At 35.7% G+C, this 12,258-nt stretch overlaps 1 protein-coding gene and 1 long non-coding RNA gene across 10 annotated transcripts; both read right to left on the bottom strand.

Annotated features, from left to right (window-relative positions):
* Positions 1-1,634: 1,634 nt before the first annotated feature.
* On the bottom strand, positions 1,635-3,944 carry LOC118489004 (transcription factor MTB1-like). The gene has a single exon (XM_035986507.1). The coding sequence runs from the start codon at positions 3,458-3,460 to the stop codon at positions 1,832-1,834; it is 1,629 nt and encodes a 542-aa protein (XP_035842400.1). The 5' UTR covers positions 3,461-3,944; the 3' UTR covers positions 1,635-1,831.
* A 1,891-nt stretch (positions 3,945-5,835) lies between these two features.
* LOC118489005 lies at positions 5,836-10,097 on the bottom strand. 9 transcript variants are annotated; one of them, XR_004885682.1, is made up of 9 exons: positions 9,419-10,097; positions 9,223-9,254; positions 8,701-8,836; positions 8,269-8,336; positions 7,358-7,469; positions 6,754-7,265; positions 6,421-6,671; positions 6,188-6,298; positions 5,836-6,101 (listed from the first exon to the last, which is right to left on the bottom strand). It is a non-coding gene; the product is annotated as an uncharacterized LOC118489005 (long non-coding RNA). The 9 variants fall into 9 exon arrangements; XR_004885677.1 differs by having other exon boundaries at positions 7,085-7,265; positions 8,701-8,839; XR_004885675.1 differs by having other exon boundaries at positions 8,701-8,839.
* Positions 10,098-12,258: the final 2,161 nt, after the last annotated feature.

The raw sequence follows: 12,258 nt of genomic DNA on the forward strand, positions 1-12,258 counted from the left end.
CGACCCGTATTATCTTAAACAACAAGTTTGAATAAGAGTCATAACTCATAACCACTTCGATTTGTACTAATTTAATGTTAAATATGTAAACTAATAAACTCGAGATAATAAAACATTTGATTAATAGACAAATAATATATATTCTCCATCAGTTTAAACGATTAATTATTTATTATAATTAAAAAAAGGATAAAGGGAAGGTTAGGGTTAAAGTCGTAATTTACATATGAGGTTTTGCATGTGCTATAGTCTATATGAACACAAAAGAAAGGGAAAGCAAAAGGGAATCAAAGACTTATGGTCCCTATTTTGATGGCACGTTTTTGCATTTATACATGTTTTCCATTAATGGGGCTCCAAATCCACCTCTGGATTTTCTAATATTGTTAGACTTTTTTGCTTTTTCCACCATTATTCCATGACAAAAAATATAATATTATTTAAATATAACACATACATATTTTTTTATATTATATGATAACACGTTTCCAACATTAATAATTATATTCATGATAATGATAAACAAGGGTTTTGCTTTTAAATTTTAAATATTTTACATGAAAAGAAAAACAAGGGTTTTGGTTTTAAATTTTAAATATTTTACACGAATAGAAAATGGAATTTTGGGATTCTTACAAATATATACACATGGATTTCTAATTTCTGATCCCTTAAGAAGTATAAAAATTAAAAAGTAACAATATTGTTTTTCAAAAATGTTTATGTAACCGGTTTAACTGGTCGACCCGGTCTCTAAATCCGGTCGGTCAACAAAGGGACGAAGTAAGCATTATTTATTTTGACCCGATTTTAGTTTTAGTCTAATTTAACAAGAGATTTTCAGTATTATTTGTTTTGACCCGGTTTTAGTTTTAGTTCGATTAACGAGATATTTTCTTATATTCAGTCGAAAGAGTGTTTCTCATTTGTGTTTTATCCATTAGCTTGAAATAGTACTAGCAACACCGAAGAACATATCAATAGGTTTCATAAGTGTGTAACCAAACTAGCAACACTATAGATTCCTTGTTTAACCGGTAATTCATTTAGATCGGTTTATAGTGTCTGTTGTCATCATTTTTTTTCTTATTCCCTCAAACATTACAATTTCATTTGTGTTATTATGTCCACTAGCAGGGGTGAATCTACCTTATTAGAAGGGGTAACTTCCGTTGCCCTTGACATTCCTGCAGTAATCTAAATTTTAGAAAAAAAAAATTAATGTTTTTTTCAATTTTTTTACTTCTTTCTTTTAAAAAACTGTTGTCCTTATAATAATTTTCTAGATCTGCCCATGTCTACCTGCTTGTAACTTAACCAACAACGCCGGTCCAGCATGCTTTTATGATATGCTTTAGGTGTCCAAGTTGCATGTGAGTCACAAACTCACAATGGGTTCCAATAACCCACCAAATGTTCCTACCCTTTTGACCCCAAATTAGAAAACTTTCCCAATTTAACAACAAAAACTTTTCTAATATACGATTTTCTTTAGATGCTTTAACCTTTTAGGTACACCAAAGCAATGTTTTCATAACCGGATCGGTAGCAGTAGCCAAAGAACCAACCATCTTGCCGGTCCAAAACTATCACATGAACAAAATGCATAATCGACTTTAAACCCAAGACTTATATATCAATTAACGACCATATTTTATAACAAATTAACATACATATCTAAAATCTTCACATAAAACTGTATATAAAACCTTAAAAACAACGAAATTAACCTCGTTTCTACGTTGTTCTTCTGTTCTACAATATCCAAAAACGTTAAGACTTTAATTAAAAAAACCCAGGTTTCTTTTCCTTGATTCGATATCGATGGATGTTACGACGAGTTTGTTTCTCGTGAAAACGCAGAGATCAACTTCTCCTTCGTTAACTGCTCGGGTCCATGAGACTTAACAACAAACGTGTGGAACACCATGTCGTTTATCGTGGTCATTTTCGATTCCATCACTTTAATCTTAGCTTGCTCGAACGTTTGAACCACTTTGTTAACAGGATGCGCGTCTAATGGCGAAGTAACCCTCACAATCACTTCATCGTGAGCGGCATGAACTTCAACTTTCTCCAAATTCGACGAAGTCGGGTTGCTTGGTGACCGTCGCTCCGACTCCATCTCCTTCAGCTTCTTCTGAAGATCGGTTATGTACGTTATCGCATCTCCCAACAACGACGCTTTATCCATCTTCGATATATTAGGGACCACCGATCGCAACGCGTAAAACCTCTGGTTCAGCTTCTCCCGTCTTTGTCTCTCCGCTTCGACATGATTCAACGGCTCTTCTCTTCCATTCGCAGGTTTCCTCCCACGTTTTCGAGGCCGTTTCTCATCCAAGATATCCGTTAACGATTTCCTTTCGTTCCCAGGGAGCGACTCTTCCGAACCCTTCGACTCCACACTCACCTGCCGCGACGTAATCCCGGTGAAATCAATCTGCTTTTGAACCGCATTAAACTGAGACCAATTCGAAAACGGAAGCCTTGGCTCGTCCGGTTTTCGCACCGCAAGTTTCTCCCGAAACTGCGACTGGCCCAACTGGCTCAACTGGTTCAAATTCGAACTCAGATCTTGCCCGAAAATTTTCGAAACCCTAACCGGCTTATCCGAATTAACATTATTCGGTTTCACAACCATCGGAACCGGTACTGGTACAGGTACGGGTAACGTAGGGGTTACACTTACAGTTACCGGATTAACCGAAAATGAAGATCTAATTAACTGCACAAGTTTAGGGTTTTCCGGTATTGATTGAATAGATCCAACTTCAACAACACCAACATCAGTAGGAACCAAAACAACCGTCTGAATGCCGGCCGATTTAGCAAGATAAGATCTGTAACAATAATCGGTTGTGGAATTCAAATTATTCGAGATCCAAACATGCCTACCTGAAGAAAAACAACTTCCCGGACCACCTTCACCTTTCCGAAACGAGAAATACATAGAAATCAAAAAAAACATTTCCGTATCTGTAACCTTATCCAATCCGAAAGCATAACTATCTTCATCTACACCACCAAACAATAGATGAATCTTCTGAAGCACTCGTTTTCGAATTCTTTGTTGGGTTTCATCTTCCATTCGCATATTAAGAATCCGAGAGATTTCGAATTCTTCACCGTCTTTCGGTTCTCTACAAGACCCATCTCCCCAGCCAAGAACCAAATCCCCGGTTTTCGACTGCGAAATTTGCCAAAATATGGCGTAATTCCAGCTAAAGTTGATGAAATTCGGTTCCTCGACTAGATCTGAGAGCTTGTTCTGAAGATTCTCGTCGTTTGCTAATGAAGTTAAAGAGCATTCGTTGGATACTGAGGTGGAGATTAAGTAATCAAATGCTTTCGATCCGATAACTCCAGCTACAATGGATTTATCTTCATTGTTCCAACTTTCACCTTCCATGTTTATATTCATACCCATATTCATATTCATATTCAACTCTGTTTTCATATTTAGATTGAATGAATGAACCAACAAATGAAAACAAACGAATTAAACAGGAATACACAAAACCCACAAGGTTTAACTACCGATTATTCAACCGAAAAACAAAAAAATATTCCAAAATTGACCCATCTCATCACCAGGTCAACAACTCAAAATAGTCAAAAATATATCGAAATCAACTGATTTTTCGCATACCCAGATCCTGAAATATCTCAATTTCAGATACCTAAAGCTAAATTTTCTCAACAAAGTGTAACAGAAAAAAAAAACCCAAAAATGATGGAAATTAGAAGCAGAAAAACCCAATTAAAAGGCTAAAAAACAGAGAAACTGATGGTTGTTTCCCAATATGAGAACGTAAAATAGTTCCTGTAATGGAAGGAAGGTGAGGGGGGGGAGAAAATGGGAATTTTAGAGAGAGAAAGAGGGAGGTGAAGGGAAGGCTTGGCTACTGGCTTTCTGCTGCCCCTTAATCTATACTACACGTGTATAAACTGTGGCACGTCGTTCACAAGGGGTTGAACAAAGTTAACCGTGGTTAGGTTTAGGGTTGGGCTGGGTTAGGTTTGGTTGTACATCATGGGTCCCTATTTTATATTATTGGGTAAAACATGGTTATTATTTTTAACACCTGATTTGATGTTTTTTATTGTAAAGAAATATTTATATCAATGTCAAATAAACGAGAATAGATTCTCTGTAAGATAATAATAATAATAATTATTATTATTATTATTATTATTATTTTTTGGTTTAAAATTACAATATATTTATACCAGTATGCTAAACTTACATCAACACAGAAGGTAGACGCAAGTTGTGCCGTCAACTCTTTCTGAATTGCAAACTCTAATATACGAAAGTCAAAACTCTATCCCCTAAGTCTCAACAATTGTTGTGGATGACCCATTGGACCCTGGTCAGAAATTGGATAATTTTTAATGCTAGGGAGCCAAATGTGTTAAAAGGCAAAAGAGATTTAGTTTTGTATTGGTAAAAATATATATATATATATATGAAAAATTGGTAAAACAATAAACATGTGGTTTCAATTTTTAAGTAGACACTATGAATTTCGTACAAAAAGTTGTACAGTTTGTTTTAATGTGATGTACAGTGGGGTTATACCCTACTTTAATGCTCAGTCTTGGTATATATTATTCAAAAATTGGTATTGAAATAGACGTTTCCAGAATATATATGTATGTATATAAAAAAGGTAATTAGAGTTAGGAAGATAATTGTGAATGTGTGTTCACAAGATTGCAAATCATGTTGATGAGTGAATGCTATTTTGATGTTTTGTTTAGTTTGGTTTTGTTTATTGAAATAATTTTTTTGGGTTAAAATATTATCACATGCAACTTGTGCCTTTCTAATTGGTGTCTCTTCAACAATTGTTTTGATTGCCTCTAAGGCTATAAGGAGTGTGTTGCTCCATTCTTGAGGTTGGAGCTCCACGTAGGCGGTCACGTCACTCAAGTTAAAGGATGAACCGACGAGGATGGAGCAGAGAAATGGAGGATGACCCGGTTGAAGAGAGAGGGGTTGAAGAGAGAGGGACTCCATCTTTGCTACGTCATGAACAGCGAGAACATACCGTCGGTGCCACGTCATGGCCAAGCCGTGCCACCCCGGAGTGGTGTTGTCGTCCCACTTAGAGCTCCAACTTTGATGTTGCCCCTATGCCGGACACCACTCCTTATAACCTAATAGAAAAAAACTATTAACCAAACCATTAAGTGCTGTTTATAGAAAAAAATGTCTTCAGTTCAACAAGCGTGGCTAACTTTATATTCATAAAATATATATATAATCCAAAAAACACTCAATCAAAAAAATTAGAAAAAGAAAAAACTTAGCAAAATATAAAATATAAATTTAAAAGTAAAACATGTGGAAGATATTGTACTTTTGAATATAATATATTGAAAATAAAATGTATACATGAAAAAATGTTTGTTAGAATTTATAAAGAGTAAACTCTTATGTTTCATAATACCTTTTACGTTACACTAATTTAATTATGTATATACACTTTACAAGATTTGAATCGTTTACTAGAAACAAAGAACATACCTTACCGTCAAATGTCCACTTAAGATATAACATATGAACATGCTTATGATTTCATAACAAATGGTTCCAAATACACCTAATTGGCTAATACCAAGAATTAATCAAATTCGTTCTCAATAAATCTGTGTAATTAAATTTGATGAGTTTTATAAAAGGAAACATGTTTGGAAAACATAGTAAAAGAGATTCATGGGACTTCAAATCTAAGTTCTTTAATAACTAGTTTTATGCCATGCGCGCGTTGCGGCGCGCTAAACCGTATAGTTCTCGGTTTGATAACATGTAAGTAATAGTTTTGCTTCGGAAAACCATTCAAGTCAATTGAATTGCTAAATCATCATTGAAGATTGTTCTTGTAGTGGTGGTTTACATTATGTGATGTAATTAGAAACATAATTTGCTCTTATATTCTACACAATAAGCGTTGAACCGTACAAAATTTTGTGGCAATTCGTTTTTTTTATATTCCGTTACAGAATGCAACTGTAATCCGCTGGACAAATCGCCATTGTAAAAACATCTACCTAAAGCATCTCCTTTTGAGCATCTATGTTCTCTACACAATCTGGGAAAAAAAACAACCAACACTTGAATTATAATCACCACCTTATTATATATGCACATTTATGTATGTGTTGGTAGCTTACATACCTTCTAAATCCAGTTGCATCAATTTTTTGTGGCCACCAGGTTGGAGCAATTCACCAACAACTCTAGCTTGCAATCCTAGGTCTCTTTGTATGACAAGTGCTCATCCCCTTCCTATAACACTTTAAAGTTGCTTAATTAATACTATTTATCATCTAATTATTTATGATTCATATAAATAGACACCACCTACACGTGTATATAAATAGACATTATTTCCAAATGATAAAATCAACCTTTTCAGCTTCTTTATGTGAATCAGCAATCTCATATTTGCCTTGATCCTCGAAATCGCACGTAATGAAATCATAAATAAGAACGCTACAAACAGAAGCCTAGACACCGTAAATAAATTACCCAAACGACTGATGACGACGTCATCTGAACGGCGATAACGGTGAAAACGCCACAAACAGAAGCCTCGACACCATAGATAAAGTGTATTATGAAGCATAATTGAAGCATGCCAACCGGATTGAGAAATGACCTGTAAAAAACCAAAGCCGAGAAAAAGTAAAAAAAAAAAAAAACTCCACATTTGATTCTGGGTTAACTCATTCAAAACAAACCTGCAAAATTACTCTAAATTATGTTACTTCGACACCACCTAACAGCACATCAAACACCATCATACATCAAATCGACCCAATAAGCTACACTCATCCAAAGAAATATTCAGCATCATCAGTTACGTATAAAACTCTGGCAACTAATTCACAGCCATCATCGACGGTGCGTGAAGCAATTTTGACCCATGTGTGCATGAAGCACCTCCTCAAGGCCCTGGGGCGCTTTCCTGATCACCCCAGGCACGCTTTTTTAAACCAAGCAAAAAAACTATACGGCTATTCAAACCCGGAATGGAATCAAACGGAAATGGAACGAAATGAAAGATTACACCTTTAGATGTTCAGGCGGGAAAGGGATGCCGATGGAGCACATAAGCGTCTAAGGAAGAGGCTTCTTACACAAAGACCATCTGAATACATCCATCATATTGTTATTATCGCTGTCCACGCCATTCGTATCCGTTTCATTTCCCGACTTCACCATCTTCTCTCCATTAAAACAAAGCTCAAAACTTCACAAAACCACACACGAAAAAACTTGTTATTGATTCAGTTCAGTTAGACGTTAGTCACGTTACAGTACAACATGATACTGGCGTGGTACCTTTGTGTAGGACTTTCCAGGTACAGAACTTCGCCCTTTTTTCAATCGAGCAGAGGTAAATAGAGGCTTCTTCAGACCTTTGTTTGCTATGGCACTTATACTATACTTAATCCTTCAAACACACAAATATACATTAAAAAATCATACGTTAGTCGAATGATATGCAATTGAAGAATGAGTAGTTGATGATATCGGTGTTGATAGTCTGGTTTGGCCTAGAGATGCACAAAAAACCCGGTTACGGACCTGACACGGAACCGGTTCCTACCCTACCCAACATGTGGGTAGACCCAGGTGTAACCAAAGAAACCAAACCGTCCAAAACCCCCCAAAAACCCGAACGTACCCGAACGTACCCGTCAAAAACCCGAACGTACCCGTAACCGGTTCCTACCCTACCAGGTTCTTGACTTTGTTGACTAAACCCGGACCCGGTTCCTACCTGGTTGTAGGTTCTAAAAAAACGATTTGTGCACTCTAGTTTGGCCTGTTTTGATGAAAATTCTGGCCCAACCGTAAACTACGGTTTTCGGAAAAGGCAAAGGGCTCGGTTTTAGCCTTTTCAATGGTTTTTCCATTTTCCACTTTTCCACGACCTTTAGCTTGTATTAAATTATTTTATAACGATAAAGAGTGTTCATAAATATTATACATATTACATATACATAACCGCATACTCCAAAAATGAAAAGGTAACAATAATAAACGACTGGTTCCAAACTGTAGCTGAACCGTCAAAACTCAGTTCTTTAAATCGCCTAAACCAGCAGATTTACTGTGGTCATGGCAATTCAGTCGGATTTAACGGTTTATGAGCATCCCTAGCTGACAAGATCATGAGATACTGAAAGAATATAGATCTGTGAATATGTAATGGGTCAATAAAACAAAGAGAAAAGAAAAGGGTATACCAAGGTTCATTGCAAAGGTTGTACTGTAATGTAACTTCACGCACAAATCTTTGCTGACGAAGCGCATTCTATGAAGAAAAAAGACTATTAATATAAGCAGTATACTTTTCTAGGAACATGTAACTGAGAATTGAGATAGATAAACAAAAAATAATACAATATTACAATGCATAAGTGGAAGAAGAAGATGAGTTTTGAGATGACACTCTAATATTATATATTTGAAAATATACATGAATAATATCCTACAGTAAGTAATTAATTATCATTATAAATCATGGGTTCCTCATATTCAACTTGATGGCTATAATTGAAATATTATATTTTGTTGCACAATTACTATTATGTAGAGAATAAATATAACATACAAGTAGATGAGTTACTGATGAACGCTTATGAATAAGATGCATAAAATGATGAAAGATATAATACCGAAGTTGCGGCTCTAGTAGTCATCATCGACCGGTGCGGCAAGAGTATGTTCCACAACCACAGGAGCAAGAGTAGGTTCCACAGTTGACGTATGTGTAAGACAAGGTTCAAGATCAATTGTCCCACCAGCCTTAGTCTTCTGAGATTAAAAAAAAAACAGATGAAATAATTCACAGCCATCATCGACCGGTGCGTCAAGAAATCAAGGTGCAAAAACATTAGTATAGTTGCATAACACATAAAAGATTTTTTGATTAAATATTAAACGTGCGAACACATCGAATGAAAAATAACCCGGCGTAGCCTATGCAAATGTCGAGATAGCCTACGCCGACACCTGAACCATTCTGCACATCTAGTTTCTTCCAACCTATTACCTCATTTGTCTATGCCTTTGCTTATTGAAAACCATTTTAAACCTCTAAGGAAGTATAGAATTTTCCAAACCATGTAGTCATACTTTCCTTAAACAAAATATAAAATATATGTTCCAAATTTTATTCATTCTAAACATTCACTTACCATAATGGTGGATAATACTTTGAATATGAAACCTGCAAATTTCAAAAAAGCCACAACTGTAGATGTAAGTTACAAAATATATCAAGGTTACTCATAATGGGCAGATTGGGTGACAGCCATTTCAAAGTACTTTAAGGAATACAACCACATTTTATATATAATAAGATTCTATATGAAATCTCACGAAAGAGCTTACCTGAGTTCTCGCCGGAACACTGGTTCAAGTCTCTAACGTTGCGGTTGTTCGAGATCGACTTCAAGTTTCCCATTCTGTCTCTAGATCGTCCGATGAGAGACACCAATACCCTCGCCGGAACCCTAGAACCCACAGCGGTCACGGTCACCAGACCATCACCATAGGTTTAACCCGAGGGCCAAGAGGATTGCCAGCCGATCTGCAAGTCTTAAACCCAATCGGAACTGAAAACTTACCGTGGTCGGAATTGAACCCTAGCCGCCGCTGAAAACATTGCTACCGCCGTAGTTACCCACACAGAATGGCCTCCGCCGCGTCTGCCGTCGCCAACAACCATCTCCACCTCTCTTGATTCTCTGGCTCGAGATTTGTTTCTTGAAATGGGTTGAACGGCTAGGGTTTCTAATCACCACCGCCATCGCCACGCGGGAATTATCACCAGGTCTCTCTTTCTCTGTGTGGATGTAAGATCAGAGTAGGGTTTTATGTTCTGAGGTTTCAAGACGCGTGGCAAGCGCTTCTCAAACACGTTAAGAAGCAACCACGCGTCATGTGGTATGTGATGAAATCCCCTGAATACCCTTAACAACTGTTCATTTAGTTTCTCTACTAACATATATTAATTTCTACCTTTTCCATGACATATCGAATAAAAAACCAATAAATTATATCTTTTTTAGTATATAAACATAATTAAACTGTGAACAAAAAATGATAACGACAATTAGATGATAATATAGGCCCCTCTTAATTGAGTGGAATATAAGGAAGAGGAAATACTGGTCCCATTGTTGATATTCCTATCCTCCAATCTTTTATCTGATACAGACCAATTTATATTCATATTTTGTAAAACTGAATAAATAAGTAAAATAATATTAGTTTGTAAATTTTGAAATATACTTAACTATATAAAATTTAAGGAATCAACTCTAATGGTAATTAATTAGTAAACATGTGTTTAGAAGGGTAAACTGAGTCACATGTACTCCTGAACACCGATTTGGCTTTTTAGTTTCTATGTGTTTATTTTCGCCTCATTTGTATTAATAAATGTCCCAAATAACATAATGCGGTTGCAAAATGTTTCTTACCCATTAAAGAGATGGAATGTTAGAATCCAGTAAGTGTAGATATATGAGGGTTTTAGGAGTAGGCTAGTCTATCGTTTGAAAAAAAAAAAAAAAAAAAAAAAAAAAAACTGACATTAGCAAAAACTATTTTAGAATTCTAAATTATTACAAGAAAAAGAAACGTAAACCATTAAAATGTATCATTAATCCGGTTTTAGAATTTTATACTTCTTACATATTAATGTAGGTATACAAAAACCCATCAAACTAGTTTGTACAATTGTACATAAGTTTTTTTTTAGTTTTGTATGGTTTATCTACGCATGTAGATAATATAGCTTATACATGTATAGATAAACAAACAACCAAGCTATTTTTTCATATTGTTTTTTTCAATTTTACAAATTCGGTTTATATATGACATATCGTATGTATGTTATTTATAAATTCCGTTTATATATGACATATCGTATAAATGATGCTGTTGTGGCAATGTGTTTTTATACTTAATAATTAAGGGAAAAATAGATTTTGAATGGCGATGTGTTTTGATACTTAATAATTAAGGGAAAATAGATTTTGAAAAATGTTTTATTATATTTATATTTATATTTATATAATAATATAAAGAAGGTGGGTGAGGTTTGAATGTATGGAGTAAAGTGAAAGGCACGTGGTGGTGGGACGTGTGATGATTCTGTTAATAGACACGTGATACGAACGTGAATGCCGTGTGTGCCTGAAAGGACAAAGGTTAAAAGTCATTCACATGAAACGCGCATTTACATTAATTATATTCTTTTCCTTATTTTTTTATTTTTCTTTTAAATCATCATGAACGATCATGTGTCGATTTTTTTTAACAGTGAACATCATGTATAAGGTTATCACACTTTTTAAATAGAAGAATCCCGTATTACCTTACTTTGGTCAAGTTATGTTTTCTTAACTGGGCTGTGTCACTGGCTTGAAATTTGGCTTTTCTAGACATTCTCCCGGGAAACTATATCGCCGACTGTCATCTCATAGTCGTTGTGCCACCATAAGAGCAGAACTCTCTGGTGTAACACAAAGTGAGACGAAAACCCGGTTGGGATCGGGAATCGAACTGACAACCTCACACAAGCCTAGTCTGAATCCTTCATTGCATATATCCACCCCTATATGACATAAGTGGGAATTGAACTTGAGTCTAAATTAGAAAACCCAACTACTAGGCCACAGACACACCCCTTTTTAACGTTATTAAGTAAGGATTTGGTTGTTTGGACACCTCTTGTTTATTTGAATACCTTATACATCTTCGCATATAGAGATATATGTGGCATATAAGAGCATCCCCATAAGACCATGTGTAGTGGTAAAGAAAGACTATTGGACATCATTCGTCATGTGGCAGTCCAGTCAGTAATGGGGCATTATCGGACGTTTTCTAAAATGGATGTAGTGGTATAATGCCCAACAATGATTAACTAATTATTAGCTTTTTAGAAACATAAAACATATAATATTATCATAAATGAGTTGGAAATTTCTTATTAGTCAATCAAATTTTCATCCGGTGTTTTAATTTACACGCCCAACCAAAAAAACTTAAAAAAAGGGCCAAAGGGGGCTGTGCTCGGGCGTTTTGGGGCGTGAATGGGGCAAAAAGCGCCCAATTTCACTTCCACTACGGGTGGTCTAAAGGGCATTTTTTCATTTTTTTCTAGTGCCTAGTTGGCACTTGCCCAACCAATCCACATCTTTCTCACTCTTGCCCTACTC

Source organism: Helianthus annuus, chromosome 17 (assembly GCF_002127325.2).
Source record: "Helianthus annuus cultivar XRQ/B chromosome 17, HanXRQr2.0-SUNRISE, whole genome shotgun sequence".
NCBI lineage: Eukaryota > Viridiplantae > Streptophyta > Magnoliopsida > Asterales > Asteraceae > Helianthus > Helianthus annuus.